At 40.8% G+C, this 19,840-nt stretch overlaps 1 protein-coding gene across 1 annotated transcript in view; it reads right to left on the reverse strand.

Moving 5' to 3' along the window:
* The window catches only part of LOC124802920 (inactive pancreatic lipase-related protein 1), a 232,246-nt gene that overhangs the window by 116,861 nt on the left and 95,545 nt on the right, over positions 1-19,840 (reverse strand). Inside the window, exon 3 of the mRNA XM_047263991.1 lies at positions 6,559-6,715. Within this exon, the coding sequence (XP_047119947.1) occupies positions 6,559-6,715 (157 nt within the window). The remainder of the gene's footprint in view (positions 1-6,558; positions 6,716-19,840) is intronic.

Consider the following 19,840-nt stretch of genomic DNA (forward strand, 5'->3'; position numbering starts at 1 on the left):
AGACCTATTGAGACCTTCTAAGGGTACCTTGAATACTCTGCACTTTGCAGGCGTGTACGAACTTTCGTACGAATTCGGAGAAGTCTACGTTGGTGAAGCTGTGATGGTAATTAGCACTTGCGCATGACGAGGATAGTTTTGTCGTTGACAAGGTTTATTTATACCAATCACACACCCGTTTTACAGTATTGTCGCTGGTGTCCGACATCAGACCCGTCAGTCGATAAAAATTAACGGAACAAGGTTCATCTCCGAAGATGCTCAAACAGTTTTGGACGAAATGTTGGGAACAAACTTTTCAGGGACCACTACCGGACACCTCATAAGATTTACCAGTAACTAGCACAACAGCTTGTGGAAAGCTGTGTGTGTGTGTGTGTGTGTGTGTGTGTGTGTGTGTGTGTGTGTGTGTGAATGTGTGTATGTGCGTGTGCGCGGGCGCGTGTTGAATTTTGCTGAATTTTATTGCCTCCAGAATCACTAAACGTGGAACTCCAATTAATAGTCTGCAACAGTCATCGCTCGACGGACTCGACACATTACGTTAATGAATAGCTGAATCTCTCTTCGTAGAAGTACAAATATCTGACAACAGATGGGAGGGAAAGATACACTTCCGGATATGGACAGTTTCTTCCCTGGCAGTTCTCTGATTCAGCTAGCTGATCCACTTCTTTACGCAAATGTCCAAATCGCATTTTCAAACGCATATAAGCCATAAAGAAAGCTTGTTGTAACTCTAATGACACAGATGTCGCGAGTCCTACATCTGACTTATTGCTCTGCAATTCACACTTAAATATTTGGCAGATTAGAAGCCCTTTGTGTGGAATGCAGCCAAAAGCCTTCTGACATTCTAGAAGTACGTAATCACTTTGAGGTCCCTTGCTGACAGCACTCATGACTTCGTGTTGCTAAAGAGCTAGTTGAGTGTCACAAAAACGATATTTTCTGAATCCATGCTGAGTACGTGTCAACACATCGTTTGCTTCGAGGTAATTCATTTTGCTCCAACACTGTTTATTTTCGGGAAACCTACTGCAAACTTACATCAGTGATATGGATCTGAAATTCACAAGATTGCTTCTAATTCCTTTCCTGTGCATTGTGTGACCTGTGAAACTTTAGGGTCCTTAGCTAGGGCTCTGTCGTCGAGGAATCGGTAGTGTAAGATTGACAAACATGGAGCTATTTATTCAGCGTATTCTGGATTGAAGCTAACTGGTGTACAATGTGGACTGGAAGACTTGCCTTTATAAAGGGATACAAGTTGTTATGTTATACCGAGGGTATATAATTCTAAGTGATTCGAATTATGGGCTACTTTGTTCATGTTCTTTGGAGGAGAAATTTCGAAAAACCACGTTTCGAAACTCCAATTTAGTGCCACTGTCATCAATAATATTACCATTGCTATTGTGTAGTGAAAGACGTGATTGTGTCTTCCCGCTGGCACATGTAACACATGACCAGAAACTCTTTGGATTTTCTGCCAGACTTCGAGACAAAATTTTGTTGTATAAACTATTAAAAGCATCTCGCATTGAGATGATCTCTTCTTATTTACTATGAACTACGATCTTTCTGACAGCATATGAACACTCCTGACATTGTCTGTCTGGGGGCGATCTACAATGTATGATAACTGAAGAAAATTTCACAAGTCAAGTTCGCTAAAAAAGGCGTTTTATTGGAACACCGGTTTCCACAGAGTTATGCCACATTCACTGCATTTTTTTTTTGGGGGGGTGGGGGGGTCATCAGACCCCTGACAAGTTAGCTATGGCCCTTAACAAATTCCTCTCCTATGCCAAACTCTTCATCTCAGAGTGACTCTTGCAACCTACATCCTCAATTATTTGCTGGATGTATTCCAGTCTCTGTTTTCCTCGACAGCCTTTACCCCCCTGCAGCTCCCTCTAGTACCATGGAAGTTATGCCCTGGTGTCTTAACAGATGTTCTATCATCCTGTCCCTTCTTCTTGTCAGTATTTTCCATATATTACGTTCCTCGTCAATTCTGTGGAGAACATCTGCGTTCCTTATTTTATGTCTACCTAATTTTCAACGTTCTTCTGTAGCACCACATCCCAACTGCTTCGATTTTCTTCTGCTATGGTTTTACCAGAATTCATATTTCGCTAGCATACATTGTTATTCTCCAAATGTATCGTCTCAGATATTTCTTCTTAAAATTAGAGCCTATAATTGATACTAGCAGAGTTCTCTTGGGCAGGAATCCGCTTTTTGCCAGTGCTGGCCTGCTTCTGATGCCGTCATTGCTCCGTGCATCATGGGTTATTTTGCTGCCTGGGTAGCAGAAATCCTTAACTTCATCTACTTCGTGATCACCAAGTGTGATGTTAATTTTCTCTCTGTTCCCATTTCTATTACTTCTCATTATTTCATCTTTCTTTGGTTTACTCTCAATCCGTATTCTGCACTCGTTATACTATTCATTCCATTCAGCAGATCCTGTAATCATTCTTCACGTTCAGGATTGCAATGTCACCAATGAATCTTACCACTGACGTTCTTGCGTCTTGAATTTTAATCTGACTCTTGAACCTTTTCTCTTCTTACTTCTTACATGTATAGATTGAAAAAGAAGCGGCGAAAGGCTACATCGCTGTCTCATACTCTTTTTAATGCCAGTACTGCTTTCTTGGTCTTCCACTTTTATTGTTCGCTCTTGGTTTTTGTGCATAAGCTATAGTACCGGTTTTTCCCGAAAGCTTACCCTATTTTTCTCAGAAATCTTGCACCATTTGACATTGTCGAACGCTTTTCCAGGTTGACAAATTCCATGAACGTGTCTTGATTTTTTCTTTAGTCTTGCTTCCATTGTCAACTGCAATATCAGAGCTGCCTCTCTGGTGCCAGTACTTTCCTAAGGTCCTTAATTTTCTTTTCCATTCTTCTGTATGTTATCCTTGTCAGCGATTTGGAGGCATGAGATGTTAAGCTGATTCTCACACTTACCAGCTCTTGCAACCTTCGGATTCATGTGGATGATATTTTTCCGAAATTCGGATGGAATATCTCCTATTTCATATATTCTACACACTAATCTGAATAGTCGTTTTGTTGCCACTTCCGTAAATGATTTTAGGAAGTCCGATGAAATGCTATCCCTTCTGCCTTATCTGACCTTAGGCCTTCCAGAGCTCTTTTCAACTGTGATACTAATACTGGATACCCAGCCTCTTCTACATCGACCACTGCTTCTTCTTCTGTCATATCAGAAGACAAGCCTCATAGAGGCCTTCAGTGAACACTTTTCGCCTATACGTTCGCTCCTCTGCATTTAACAATGGAACTTTCATCTCACTCTTAATGTTACCACCCTTGCTGTTAATTTCACCGAGGATTGTTGTGATTTTCTTATAGGTTGAGTCAGCTCTTCCGACAGTCATAACTCGATTTCTTCACATATATCATGTAGCAATTTCGACCTTGCACTTCCTGTTTATTTCATTCCTAAGTGATTTGTATTTACACACATACACACCCTCCGTCTCCAGGCCACAAGTGGCCCATCGGGACCATCCGACCGCCGTGTCTTCCTCAGCTGAGGATGTGGATAGGAGGGGCGTGTGGGCAGCACACCACTCTCCTGGTCGTTATGATGGTTTTCTTTGACCGGAGCCGCTACTCCTCGGTCAAGTAGCTCCTCACGTGGCATCACGAGGCTGAGTACACTCCGAAAAATGGCACAGCGCATGTCGACCCGGATGGTCACCTATCCAAGTGCCGGCCACGCCCGACAGCGCTTAACTTCGATGATCTGACGGGAAGCGGTGTATCCAATGCTGCAAGGCCGTTGCCAGATTTGTATTTATGTATTTCTGAATTTCCCTGAACATTTTTGTACTTCCTTCTTTCATTGATCTCCTGAAGTATTTCTTCTGTTACCCATGGTTTGTTTGCAGTTACTTTTTTGTATCTATGCCTTTCCCTCCAGCTTCTGTTATTGCCCTTTTGTAGAGATGTCCATTCCTCTTCAACTCAACTCTCTACTGAGCTGTTCCACATGGTGCTATCTATAGCTTTGGAGAACTTAAGCGTGTTGGTTCAGTCATTAATACATCTGTATCCCACTTCTTTGTCCACTGATTTTTCCTGGCTAGTCACTTAAAATTCAACCTGCTCTTCATCAACCCTCCGTTGCGATCTGAGTTTGTATCTGCTTCTGGGTACGCCTTAACATCCAGTATTTGATTGTAGAATCTCTGCCCGACAATGATATAATCTAACTGAAATCTTCCCTATCTCCCTGCCTTTTCCAACCGTACTTGCTCCTCTTGTGACTCTGTAGCAGAGTATTCACTAGCTGAAATTTATTTCAGTAGTCAATTAGTCTTTCTCCACTTTCATTCCTAGAACCAAGCCCATATTGTTCAGCAACCTTTTGTTCTACTTCTTCTTGTACAACCGCATTCTAATCCTCCATGATTATTAGATTTTCATCTCCCTTTATGTACTGAATTACCCATTTAATACCATTCAATATCCTCATCTACTTTCTCTGTCTCTTCATGTTCAGCTTGCGATGTCGGCATGTATACCTGTTGTTGGTGTTGGATTGCTGTCGGATCTAATGACCCTATGAGTGAAATGTTCACCGTAACTCGCTCTCTGCCGGAGGTTCCCGTTCTTAACGAATTCTATTCCAGTTATACCTTTTTCTGGTGCTGTTGATATTATCCCATACTCATCTTACCAGAAATCCCTGTCTTCATTGTATTTCACTTTACTGACCACAAAAATATCTAGACTGAGGCTCTGCATTTTCCTTTTCAGGTTTTCTAGCTTCCCTATCACCTTAAAACTCCTGGAATTCTACGCTCCGTTTTCTAGAACGCTATTCTTTCGTTGGTTATTAAGTTTTTTCTCATGGTCACCTCCCACTTGGAGATCCGAATGGGGGATTGTTCCGGAATCTTTTGCAAGTTGGGAGATCATCACGACACTTTTCAATTACAGACAATATTTCTTGCTGATGCACATTGTGTCTTTAATGCAGTGGTTACTATTGCCTTCTGCATCCTCATGCCGTTGGTCATTACCGATTCTTCCGTCTTTAGGGCAATTTCCCACCTCAAGGGCAAGAGATGTCCAGAACATACAATCAAGGCTTTCACGACCGGATGTTTCAGTTGCCGAGAATTCTTCCGGGTTGTATGGCCGTGGTCCATGGAACTCTTCTATGCCTGACGTTTCATCCAAAGCAACGTTGGACATATTCGGAGGTGCTCCTGGTTTTGCTCTTAGCACAACCAGGAGCACCTCCGAAGATGTACAACGTAGGTTTGGACAAAACTTCAGAGATAGAAGAGTTCAATGGACCACGGCCATACAACCCAGAATAATTCTCGGCAGATGTCCAGAACCTCTTTCCGCTCCACAGCCCTCTTTCACAACGCCATTGGCTGAATGAGGTTGACGTCTTGCACCGGAAATCATCAGCCGCCATTGATGATGACTTTTATTCAAAATTTAAGCAGTGGCCCGCCTCTATCCCGGAACCCATAACGTTTGGATTACTAATCGTAGACGCTACCCATAGACCTCGGGTGAATCTACCATCGGATATTACGCTCTAAAATTTTTACAAAATATTGTCCACCAGTGTTACAAGTTGTTACACATCGGACAGATATGGAGTGTGTAAGAGCCTGTAAAAGTGATGGACAACGTGTCGTAAAATTTTAAAGGATAAGATATGATGATGACAGCATAACTCTGTCGATACCGGTTATGCAATAAAATGCTTTCTGACAAGAAATCACCAATCAGAAACTTCCTGACAGATCAAAACTGTGTGCCAGACCGAGACTCGAACTCGAGACCTTTGCCTTTCGCATGCAAGTGCTCTACCAACTGAGCTACCCAAGCACGACTCACGCCCCGTCCTCACAGCTTTACTTCTGCCAGTACCTCGTCTCCTACCTCCCAAACTTTACAGAAGCTCTCCTGCGAACCTTGCAGAACTAGCACTCCTGAAAGAAAGGATATAGCGGAGACATGGCTTAGCCACATCCTGGGGGATGTTTCCAGAATAAGATTTTCACTTTGCAGCGGAGTGTGCGCTGAAATGAAACTACCTGACAGATTAACACTGTGTGCCGGACCGAGACTCGTGCTAGTTCTGCAAGGTTCGCAGGAGAGCTTCTGTAAGGTTTGGAAGGTAGGAGACGAGGTACTGGCAGAAATAAAGCTGTGAGGACGGGGCGTGAGTCGTGCTTGGGTAGCTCAGATGGTAGAGCACTTGCGCACGAAAGGCAAAGGTCCCGAGTTCGAGTCTCGGTCCGGCACACAGTTGTAATCTGTCAGGAAGTTTCATATCAGCGCATACTCCGCTGCAGAGTGAAAACCTCATTCTGGAATCACCAATCAAGTTGCGCAACTGAGACTATACTTGGTACTTACGCAATCTGATTAGAATTTTTTGCGGAACGGTGCCAAAATTCTTTTGGAAGTCTAAAAATGTGGGATCGAATTTAGATCCCATGTTGAGAACAGTGTTTATAGCCCTGGAGACGACGCTTTGCTTACCTGGTGTAGAGGTAGAACTGTATCCTGTGGTGCGGGCAGGTGACGGGCGGGTCCACGCAGGAGGGCGTGCGGAACAGGTCGCGAACTGACTGCGGCTTCTTCGCGGAGGTGCGGTTGCGCTCCAGCAGCTGTTCCCGCTGCGCCCACACGCCGCATCCTGCAACAGCGGCGGGAGAAAGGCCTCAGCTGCGAGCAACGGGACCAGCATTGCCTTAAAATTACGGAAAGTCTGCAGTAGCTGCTGCGAATCAACAGAAGAGATTCACCGTAATGTACAGCGCCCACTCGGAGAGTGAGATGCCGAATCTCCAGTAAACCATGAACGGTGAGATTAGGAACTTGATCCTGCGAAGTGAATTTGAGAAGGAGGTGCCCCTGTAAGGTACTGTCACAGCATACAAGCTATCGAAGCCATTTTCCCCAACCCCTAGACCACGGGTCAACCTATTGTCACCTAATGTTGACCTAATCTCTTTATGTTACACTAAACTCAGCTAGTCAAGTGTGATTAATTCCGTGTGTGCTGTGCGTACTGTAAGACCTTCGGTACACACACCATCAGATTATTTGATTTGTCGCTCTAACGAAGTAGGCGAGTGTCAGCAATATGTCTCGTGGTCTTATCGTGGCGCGTTTATCTTCTGCCGTTAGGTCAGACGATAGAAATGCCACTTGCATGCTTAGAGTAGCAGATTTACGCTGACCAACTTTAAACAGGACTTGATTAATTTTAACACACATTTATTAAAATAGTAACAAGCATAAACCTTACATAACTTGATTCTGGATGCTATTTACAATTGACAATCTGAAGTTCCTTTGGTCTTGGTACGTTAATCTTATTCTCACATATCTCTGATACTTGACAAAGTGTCTATACATTTCTCTTCATGGCTATGTACAGGAATATGATAATCTTATTAGGCGCAGACTGAAACTTGACTATAGACTGGTACAGACAAATGCAGACTGATTAATCAGAGGTCTGTACACTCGTTATAATACCTCGCGTGTTCATGTATCACTGCGTGAGTGTGATTCCCGAGGAGAAAAGGTTCTACGTTAGCAGCAATCTCATTGGCTGCGTTACATATTAATATGCAGATTGGAGGAAGCAGAATTTGGTCCATCTCTAAGGCAGCGCCATCTCGTAGTGCGGAGATGGACGAGCGCTGCACCTTCGCTGTTGTGCTTAGTGGGACGCGCTCTAGTGGGAAAGTTATGTACGCGCTGACTAAGCAGAACTATGTACACAACACAACCCATCAAAGCAATTTTCCCCAACCCCTAGACCACGGGTCAACCTGTTGTCACCTAATGTTATGCTACACTGAACTCTGCTACTCAAGTGTGATTAATTCCGTGTGTGGGACTGAGATAAAAGGAAAGCAAATTAAATTTGCTCTCCAACTGAAAATAAACTGATGGTCATATGTTCGTCCTGCACTTTTACTCAAGTGTGTAAAAGAAGAAACACTGCGTCTACAGGCCACAAGTGGCCCATCGGTACCATCCGACCATCGTGTCATCCTCAGGGGAGGATGCGGATAGGATGGGCATGGGGTCAGCACACCGCTCTCCCGGTCGTTATGGTGGTATTCTCGACCGAAGCTGCTGCTATTCGGTCGAGTAGCTCGTCAATTGGCATCACGAGGCTGAGTGCACCCCGAAAAATGGCAACAGCGCATGGCGGCCTGGATGGTCAGCCATCCAAGTGCCGAGCAAGCCTGACACTTGGATGGTCACCCATCCAAGTGCCGACCACGCCTGCACCCCTGACAGCGCTTAACTTCGGTGATCTCACGGGAACCGGTGTATCCACTGCGGCAAGGCCGCGTAAAAGAAGAAACAGAAAGGTTAAATAACATCACTTTCCGACACTAAATGTAATAGGTCCCCCAAGTCTATGGAAGCAATATTGCATGCATACACCGATAAATGCACTCATGACCCGAAACGCAGCGGAGCGCTCAGCCCATAAAACTCTCGTAAAATTGTAAACAAACCGGCTCCAGAAACGTTTACACCAGCTGTCAGTTTTGAATCTAACGCCTTCTGCATTTCCCGACCACTCAGAATAAAGCATATTTATGAATGACAAGTTCGTGGGTACCGCCGTTTGCAAATATGTCCACTTCACAATTTAAATTACTTTCCTTTAGTCTATCACTTGTTTTCTTTTCCCACTTCTCACTGTCTCTTTTCCCCTTCAACCTCTCTAATTAAAAGTACGTCATTTCTAATATTGCCTGAAGGGCACAAAGCTATCTTCCCTGTTCCACGAATCTGTTGCACGACTGCATAATCTACAACTTCATGGAAGAGCATGGTCTGATACCTTGCTCGCATCCACGTTACAATCAGCCTCATTAAACATCCACCTACGATCCTGACATGTTTCTCCTAAACTCACTCTTCTACAGGACCATCGAAATTCATTGCGCCTAACGCTACCTTTACTGTAAACGTAAAACTCTAGCACACAAAAACTGCATAAAGCAAGATCTAGTGAATATTTACCTTCCGAAAAGTTGCACAGCTAACTTCTGGGCGGTGGGCGGACACAAAGTAGTCCAACCTTGTGTCTTTCCTCATAACGAAGTAACACTTTTAAGCAGCTGAAAACCCCGTCTAAGCAATTTCCTGTACAGTACTTGCTGTTGTTTCTTGCTACATGATTCAGATCTGTCAGATACTCATCACAACGTCCAGAAACTAAATGAAACATGTATTCGATATAACTACGTTTTGCACTGTACCACGATACTACTGAAGTGACTGATTCAGAGCACTGATTCAGAGCACGATTTCACCAGCACATCGGGATGCAGTTTCCGACTTTGAGATTAAGTAATGCAGCCTCATGAATATGTGAAAGGGATACTCGACCTAGGCAGAACAGGTTTCTGTCAGTGTTGCGCTGATTGGCACACCTATGTACTTGCTCGAAATACTATAAAAAATTCTAAAAAACTTTTAATGGCTTTGTATGTGATTTCGATAAGACGAAGAGAAAAGCATACTTCTTTGTAAATATGAAACCTTAGTTACTCTGTCAGTACGAACGTATAAAGATTTTCAGTAGAATTAGATCTTTAAAAAAATTATTTTAACTAACGTAGCTCGAATATTCAAACAACGACTTTTTTTTAAGTACCAATCTTCTGATTATGATTGGTTGAATGCGGCCTGTCACGAATTTCTCTACTGGGCCAACCTAATCTCAAAGTAGCACTTGCGACCTACAGCCTCAATTATTTGTTGGATGTATTCCACTCTTCTTACCCTCAGCAGCTTCCACTAATAGCATGGAAGTCTTAACATATGTCCTATCATCGTATCCCTTCTTCTTAATATTTGCGACATGATCCTCTCCTCAACGATTTCGCGGAGAACCTGCTCATTTGTTTCCATATCAATCAACCGAATTTTCGAAACCCTTCTATAGCACCAAATCTCAGACCTTATGTTTACAAAGCGTATTCTCCGGAATGAATCATTAACAGGAGAGTATAGCCTTTCTCGAGCTATTCCCTTACCAACTGAGTTACCGAGGCACGACTCACGATCTGTCCTCGCAACCTAAATTCTGAGAGTGCGTCTCTCCTACTTCGTAGCTGCGATACTGGAATACGGATACAAACCTACCAAGAAAGTAGCGCATGGCCCGGGGCGCAGAAATATAGCGATTAGCACTTTAAAAAATTCACATAAAACCAGTTAATCAGCTTCGAAATTTTTTCGTACTGTACGGACGCATTGCAAATTAATGTTTAATTTACTTGCAGCAATAATTACGTCTTAATTTTTTAAGCGTGTCAATCACACACATATTGTCCTTTCTTCTTGTCAGAGTTTTCCATACATTCCTTTCCTCGCCGATTCTGCGAAGAACCTAATTTTCAACATTCTTCTGTAACATTACATCTCATACACTTCAATTCTTTTCTGTTTCGGTTTTCCCACTGTCCATAATTCACTACCAAACGATGGTGTGCTCCAAACACATGGTTCCAAAAATTTGTTCCTCAATTTAAGGCCAATGTTAAATACTAGTAGACTTCTTTTGGCCAGAACTGCACTCTTTGCAAGTGTTAGTCTGCTTTTTATATCTTACTTGCATCGCCCGTCATATGTTATTTTGGTTCCATGGCAACAAAATTCCTGCACATCTACTTCTTCGTAACCAGTTTTGATGTTAAATCTATGGCCAATACCATTTTTGCCACTCTTCATTACTTTCATATTTAATCGCTTTAATCTCAGTCCTTACTTTGTACTCATCAAACTGTTCATTCTGTCGACATTTCCTTCATTTCTGCTTCACTCTCACTGAGGATAGTACTGTCATCGGCGAAATTTATGACTGATATCCTCTCACTGCCGATTTTAGTCTCAATCTTGAAACTTTCTTATATTTTTATCAGTGCTTCCTCCATGTTTAGATTTAACTGTAGGGATGCAAGACTGCGTACTTCTCTTACACCCTTTTCAATCTTAAAACTTTCTTTCTTGACTCTCTAACATATCGCAAATTATCCGTCTTTCCTTATTTTCCTCAGAATTTTGGACACTGTCCACCATTTTACATTGTCTAAAGCTTTCTCTAGGTGAACAAATTTCTCTTTCTTAAGTTTTGCTTTCCTTATCAAGGGTAACAAGTGAACTTGTGCCTTTACCTTTGTGAAAGCCGAACTGATCGTCATCTATCAGAAGCTGGACTTTCTTTCCCGTTCTTCTGTATGTTATTCTTGATGATTGTGCTATAATTTTCGCCCTCATCTCCCCTTCCTACCTTCTGTATTTTGTGAATGATATTTTATCCGAAAGTCGAATAAATTATCCTCTTCCCTCTTACAGGTCTTATTCAAAGAAGTTATTTACCTAGTCGGCCTTCTAAACTTCTATTAAACTCTGACCCTAATATTAGATGCTCTATGCCTACCATATCAACTCCCATTTCTTCATTTATTACATTATACCCTCCTCTGTATTTAACATTGGACACCCATTGCATTCTTAATGTCTGTGCCCTTGCTTATCATTTCACCAAAGCCTTTTTATTTTATTTTTCTCTGTTTGCAGAGTAAGTCCTTCAGACCATCATTTATTTTTCTATTCTTCATATTTTTTCTTGCAGCTATTTCGCCGTGACTTCGTGACCCATATTGCTGTGTTCATGTTTTTCCACGAACATTTTTGTACGTCCTTTTCTCGATGATCAGTTGAAGTTTTACTTCTGGTATTCAAGATTTTTTTCTGTTACTTTCCTTCTACCTATGTTTTTCATTCCACCTTTTGCAACTGCATTACTCTTCAACTGAACTATTTACAGTGGTTGGCATTACCGTTGTAAGTAGGCTGTTTATGTTTTCTCTATGTAAGTAGGCTGTTTATGTTTTCTCTATGTAAGTAGGCTGTTTATGTTTTCTTATTGGCAACGTTATGTAGCGCTCAATATGAAAATCACTGGCTGTGCTGTGTGCAGTCTGTGGCTAGTTTGCATTGTTGTCTGCCATTCTAGTGTTGGGCAGCGGCAGCTGGCTGTGAACACCGCATAACGTTGCGCAGTTGGAGGTGAGCCGCCAGCAGTGGTGGATGTGGGGAGAGAGATGGCGGAGGTTTGCAGTTTGTCATGAACTGATATATATATATATATATATTATGATTTGTGATGATATTAAGGTAAATACATTGTTTGCTCTCTATTAATATCTTTCATTTGCTAACTACCCCTATCAGTAGTTAGTGCCTTCAGTAGTTTGAATCTTTTATTTAGCTGGCAGTAGTGGCGCTCGCTGTATTGCAGTAGCTTGAGCAGCGATGATTTTTGTGAGGTAAGTGATTTGTGAAAGGTATAGTTTAATGTTTGTCAGGGCCATTCTTTAGTAGGGAGTTTTGAAAGTCAGATTGCGTTGCGCTAAAAATATTGTGTGTCAGTTTAAGGACAGTCATGTATAATTGTTCTAAGGGGACGTTTCATATGTCGACCCTTAGCCTAGGATACCTCACTGGAATCTTCTGATTTTTCTTGTAGTTTGTGTATTTAGTGTAGCTTTTGTTTATTGCTAGCGTGTAATTGTAGAGAGAATCTCCTTTGTAGTTGTAGCCTTTCATTGTTGTACAGTAAAACAGTTGTGGCATGCATATAGATTTGCACCAAGTATTTCGCAGCTGTAATTAACAAGATATTATTTTCAGTGTTATGTTAATGTGTTCTCTTATTTTTGCTCTTCAAATTGTGTTTTTCTGTGTTGTCGTGTGAAATACTGTGACAATAATGGCGTGTGAAAAACGTAATACTAGGCTCCAAAGTAAACTGAGAAATGACAGTGAAAATGAGAGCAGTGTGTTAGCGCCACCGAGTTATGAATTAACTGATGTTCAAAGTAGTAATTTGGTAATTGTGCATAGGGAAATGGAGCGGGCGGCAAACAATGGCGTGGACAGTGAAACAATTAGTGAAGAGGGAAGCATTATCGATCGATCGGTCGGCAACAGCTCGCTTCAGGAATCCGAAATGACAGGACACAATTTCGCAAATACTGTAGATTCAGGTTTTGGGTCATCACCGTTTTCTCAAATAAGTCAAGACACATTTTCTGCTTGTCAAAATGTGAATGTTGTCGGTGCAAATGCACTGCCGAAAAGCGTAGAGAAACAGATTCCAGACACTAATACATTATTATTGCAATTAATGCAACAAATGGGACAAAAGCTTGAAAAGTTAGACACAATGGAACAACACCAGAGACAAACACAGCAACAGTTAGACACAGTGGAACAAAATCTCAAAAAGTTAGACACAGTGGAACAAAATCTCAAAAAGTTAGACACTACACTTGAACAAACACGTGAAGATTTAACCACTGAGTTACATAACATCGAATCGAAATGTCAAAAAGTCTGTAATGACGTAAAAACACAAATTTGTGAGCATTTTCAACCTATTTTTTCGCGGCATGAAAATGCATTACAGAATCACGAAGCAGCCATAAAAGAGCTGCAAACCATTGTTCATGAAAATCTTGAGACCTTGTGGGCTAAATTTGACTCAGTTGCATCTACCGATTCGGTTACGCAACTTGCAAAAGCTCAGGAAAACTTAAAGGACAAAGTAGATACTCTGAAACTTGGTTCAGAAAAACACGCTGAGGAAATAAGTACACTATCAGAGAAAGTAGCCGAACTTTCGGATCAATTCACTAACTTATCTACAAAGGTAGATGATGATCTGAATGACACAAGACCCGTAGCCTTCACTGACACAGAAGAGTATGAACAAATAAGAAAATTCAAACAAAATCAGAATCAAATTAATACAAAACACCAAAGAGAAATCCGGGAAGTACAAGATCAGCTGACACAGGTAATACAAGAATTACGTATTTCAGAGGACACTCGCGCTCCAACACGGGAAGAGGGACTTAGAAACACGGAAAAGCTGCAAAATAATAACACAGGGCATTTCGGAAGTAATGAAAGAAATTGGGAATGTGCACCGAATTTTGAGATGGAACGGCCGACACGACCTAACAATGACCGATATGCGACTCGCCGTCATGATGATTTTGACTATAAGCTGTTCATTACTACACGTAAATTCAAAACATTTAAGAATTCTGGCAACGACATTCATCCACAAGCATGGCTCCATCAATTCTCTCATTGTTTTCCTCCCAACTGGTCGTTAGAACACAGATTAGAATTTATGTGTGGCTACTTGGAGAATGAACCAGCTGTAAGAATGCGATCGGTCATTCACGATTGCCACAGTGAAGGAGAATTTTACCATGCCTTCCTCTCAGCATATTGGTCTCAAGCCACACAAGACCGCGTAAAACATGGCATCATAATGATGAAACATTTCGAACAATCTGAATTTTCCAGTCTTGTGAAATATTTTGAAGACATGTTGCACAAGAATCAGTACCTGTCAAACCCATACAGCCCCTCAGAACTCATCCGCATTTGCTTAATCAAATTACCTGAACATTTACGACACATTATTTTGGCAGGGCGTTGCAAAGACGACATTGAAGCATTTCAGGGACTGTTACAAGAATTAGAAATTGACACTGACAATCGCGGAACGCGAAACCAGGAACACAGCAATTACAGGTCACATCCGTCGCAATTCCGCGATGAAAGAAGTAATAACTTTACACGACAAGGCTATTCTCACAACACAAATCGTGACCAAAACAGACACCACCCGTATGACAACCGTTGGCAGAGTAGTAATAACTACAGGGAAAGATCACCTCTCCGTGGTAATGACTATCACAGAGACAATAAGAGAAACAGACAATATGGGAACCAAAATAAATACTATCAAGGGAGACAGAATAACTTTAGACGCAACGGACCAGCGCGCAGTTACGATTCAGGGAGAAATTCTCCACCATGTGACCGACAAGAAAGAAACTATGGAATCTACCGACATGACGACAGACGATATGATCGTAACGACAGACCTGAATTGCATCAGAACTGGCGGGATTCAAACAGAGCAGGGCCCTCTCGTCACGGTGAATTTGTAGAAGTTAGGTCTCCAAATCCCAATAACGACGCGCCAACAAAGAGACAATAGGCAATGACTCATACCGCAAGCAGCCACAAAACGCACGTATGAAACTAACGACGCAGCTGCCGTGGCTAGTAATTACGTAAAAATGGAAGACATTAGGGACATTTTACTCCAAGAACACGACGTAAAACATAACAACATTGCATATCCTGTGATTCACATTACAGTAAATGACGTAAAATTTACGGCAGTACTTGACTCTGGCAGTCCCATTTCAGTAATCAGTGAAACAGCCTTTAGCAAATGCAACAAATCGAACGATTGCCCCACACTTCCGTTACGTAAGATTAAATTACAAGGTGCAATCTTTGGAAAAAGTGTAGATGTACGCCAACAAACCAATTTAGAATTCTTTTGTCAAAGCCACAGCTTCTCTATGAACTTTCTCATTGTTCCATTATTGTCGACGGAAATTATATTGGGAGTAGACTTTTTGAATGAATACAAAGCAATCTTAAACTTTCACGATGCTGAAATAAGTTTAGAAAAAGAAGGTAAGTCAATAGCTTTGAAATTTGAAGATTGGCTCTCAAACCATGACGAGGAAATTAATCGGCTTTACCTTCTGTTAGACAACAGTTCGGACTTTTCTACGGAACTAGACACTAACAATCACTCTGCAAGTACTGACAGGGATGATATCGACGGCGCATTTGACACTAATAAGTTAATTCAGAATAAAATTCAAACAATTGAGAATTGTAATGACAATGATAGGCAAGACCTTTTTGAGATTTTACAAGCACATTCCACAGTTTTTACTCACAAAACAGGAACAATCAAGGGATTTCAATACCAATTTCGTGTTCGTGAGCATACTAAATTTTGTGTTAGACCATATGTAATTCCAGCACATTATAGGGACCGTGTTAGAACAGAAATACAATCTATGCTTGACGAGGGCATTATTGAGCCTGCAGTAAGCTCATACAACAATCCATTACATGTTGTTGAAAAGAAAAATGGATCGATCAGACTTGTCTTAGATTCGAGACAAATCAATACTATCATTATTCCTGAAACAGACAGGCCGCAGACGATAGAAGAACTTCTTCAAAATTTTAATGGTGTAAAAGTGTTGTCTTCCATTGATCTCAGATCCAGCTTTTATCAGATCGAACTTCATCCAGAATGTAGAAAATACACAGCTTTCCTTTGTTTCGGCGTTTGTTATCAGTTTCGGAAACTTCCTGTTGGTTTGAACATTTCTTCGGCAGCATTCATTCGTGGGTTAAATTCCATATTACCTGAGTTCTTAAAACGTCACATCACCTTGTATGTGGACGATATTCTGATAGCAGAAGCTTCATGGGAACAACATAATCGCATCATCAACAGTTTGTTACGTATTTTTGCAGAATCTGGAATTACAGTTAACTTGGAAAAGTCTGAATTCGGTAGGACAAAGGTGAAGTTTTTGGGACATATTATTTCTTCTGAAGGCATTCAGCCGGATCCTGAAAAGTTAGAAGCAATCAGAGCCATTCCAGTGCCATCCACAAAAAGACAAGTCCGCAGTTTTCTAGGTCTCGTAAATTTTTACCGTCGTTTTCTGAATATGCAAATTCTAGCTACACCAAAACTTTGTTCTCTCACTGGAAAAAATGCTATTTGGAACTGGGACGAAGAAGCACAGTTGGAATTCAATTCTTTGAAAGAAGCGTTACTTCACGCGCCAATCTTAGCTCATCCAGATCTGTCACAAGATTTCTGCCTTAGCACGGATTCTTCTAAAGTCGGTCTTGGTGCCCATTTATTTCAAGAAGCCATAGAAAATGACACTACCATTCAGAAAACCATTGCTTTTGCTAGCCGAGTGCTAACAAAATCTGAAAAAAATTATTCCGTTACTGAATTAGAAGCTTTAGCTATCGTTTGGGCATTTAACAAATTCCGTTTCTTTCTTTCTGGTAAGCACGTAAAAGTATACAGTGATCATCGTGCATTACAATTTCTTATGTCTTCAAAATTAAATCATGACAGGTTAAAACGTTGGGCATTGTTTCTGCAAGAATTCCGCTTCACAATAGTCTACATTCCCGGCAAGGAGAACATTGTTGCGGACGCACTGTCACGCGCACCGGCTGGGCTTGAGAAAAGTACCACAGAAGGCAACCTCGAGAAAAATTTCAGTATTCTTTACATTCAGAAAGTCGCCTTTGAAAACTTCATCACCACATCTTTAAAGGACATTGCTCATGAACAAGATAAAGATCCGATTTGGAAAGACATCAAGAGCAAATGGCATGAAAGGACACACACACAGATTCGGCATTATTATCTGGTTAGAAACAACATACTGTTCAAACGCTGCACTGTTGATGACAAGCTATGGGTACTTTGCATTCCTGACGATTTTGTTAATAAGCTCATTTGGTACATTCATTTCAGCTACGCACATTTTGGTCCACGAAAATGTTATCATATTCTTCGAACGACTTGTTATTTTAACAATATGGAAAAGCGAATTCGAAGAGTCTTGTCTATTTGTAAACTTTGTCAAAAGGCGAAACCATCTACTGTCTGACATCGTGCTCCGTTGTTTCCTATCATTCCTTCTAAATTAAAAGAATTTGCTGCTGTTGATCTCTTGGGACCGCTTGTCAGAACATCTAATGGATTTTCGTACGTTCTAGTCGCTGTTGAACTTACTTCAAAATTTGTTTCTTTCACACCGTTACGTAAAGCCACTGGACGGTCTGTATCCAACGCCTTTGTTAAAAATTTCTTACGTGAAGTTGGACACGTTAGTAAAGTCATTTCAGATAACGGACCGCAATTCAGATCTGCTGTTTGGTCACGCATGCTTCGCAACCATAAAATCAAACCTGTTTTTATTTCATTGTACTCACCACATTGTAACCCGTCTGAACGGATTATGAAAGAAATCAATAAGCTTTGTAGACTTTATTGTCACAGAAAGCATCAGCATTGGGACAGATATTTACACTTATTTCAAAACGTGCTGAATGAAATGCCTCACGACTCCACTGCTTTACCACCTACTCTTGTACTGAAGAATGAAGAACCACCGAACAGAATCAGAGAGCTTGTACCTTTCCCGAATACACGTAAACTTCGACACAAAGACATAATTGATTTGGCTCTTAAAAATATAAAATCTGCAGCAGACAAAAGGAGAAAACTACACGGTAAAGCAAATGCAAAGAAGTTGTATATTGGTCAGAAAGTTCTCATTAAAGCTCATTCATTGTCACATAAGAAGAAACACTTGAGTCACAAATTCTTTCTAGTTTACAATGGACCTTACAGAATCCGACGTATACCACGTGATAATTGCGTTGAAGTTGAAACTCTGCGTACTAGGAAGAGTAAAGGTTTACACCACATTTCTCATGTAAAACCATTTATTGACAGATAATCTGCCTTTTAACTTTGTCTTTGCCATAAAACGTTTCACTTCACGTTACTAGTATGCTTTAGAAACTGTTACCATGCAACAATGTTTGAAGTTCAATATCCAGCCAAGAACCAAGAGAAATTATTTAAACAGAAATTACGAATGCATTGTTATTGCGAACAGACGACACAGTGTAATTGTGTGTGTACATTCTTGCTTGTTAGTTGTACGATTAGAACATTTACCAGTACTGCTAATGAGATTTTAATGCAACATTTTGGTTTACTTGAAAATACATTCCGGATTTAAAGTACTTTCTGAGAGATACCAGATGACACAGAGGTTAGTTTATGTGACAGCTACACGATTTTTATCACGACGCTACTAATGAGTGACAATTTACAATGTTGCTTTTGCAGTGTATCTGTTTTATATCTGCACAGTTTTCTGAATTCTTCTAGGAAGAAAAACATGTTTTAGTAGTAACTTTTGTGGTATAGCAACAATGAGACAGCCTTTTTCGTGGCATAACAATACGTTACTGTACAGTACTTTCCTCATCACGGCAATAAGCGTAATAACTAAGATATCTATACGTAAAGCATTTCACTTTTGTGTATCATGAGGTAAGTACATTGACTTTAGCAGAACTTTGCTTACAGAGGACGATAACTACGACAGTTCCACAGAGATTATCTTACAACAATATGCACATTTAGCGCTACAGGACACGCATTTGAGTGATTAATCTTATACTTAAAACACTTATTTTCAAAGATTTTTTAATTACAAAGAAAGTTTTCCGTGATACATTTCATTCCATTGCTGTAATTTGTAACACCTGAGGGTATAATTACGTTTATCCTCAGGGGGGTACATGCCTACTTTGTGTACCATGTGTGTGGCAACCACAAGGAACCCTAGCTAATATGGTATTTGCTTATACAACTTTACACATCGGTACCATATTTCTCTAACACACAAATTACACAGCTATCTGATCATGTAACTGAGAGAGACAAACATTTATTTTACTATATCAGTGACAGATGTTTACGTAATTACACAGTTGGATAACTTCACACTTACGAAATTGTATTTTGTCTATACTTTGTAAACTGTTCATATTTTTTCGGAACCATTGTGATTCTATGAGAGCTTTGAATGATGTATTTGGTATGGATTCATGATTTTTAAAGTACGTTTGAGGCAGCTGACACTTTTGACATGATCAGAGAATTATTTTAGGCTTAGAAATTATTGGAGGAAGTTACGACGATTTTGAGATTTGACTGAAGTGTTATGATATTATTACGACGACGATGTGTATT

The sequence above is a fragment of the Schistocerca piceifrons genome, chromosome 6 (assembly GCF_021461385.2).
Source record: "Schistocerca piceifrons isolate TAMUIC-IGC-003096 chromosome 6, iqSchPice1.1, whole genome shotgun sequence".
Taxonomy (NCBI): Eukaryota; Metazoa; Arthropoda; class Insecta; order Orthoptera; family Acrididae; genus Schistocerca; species Schistocerca piceifrons.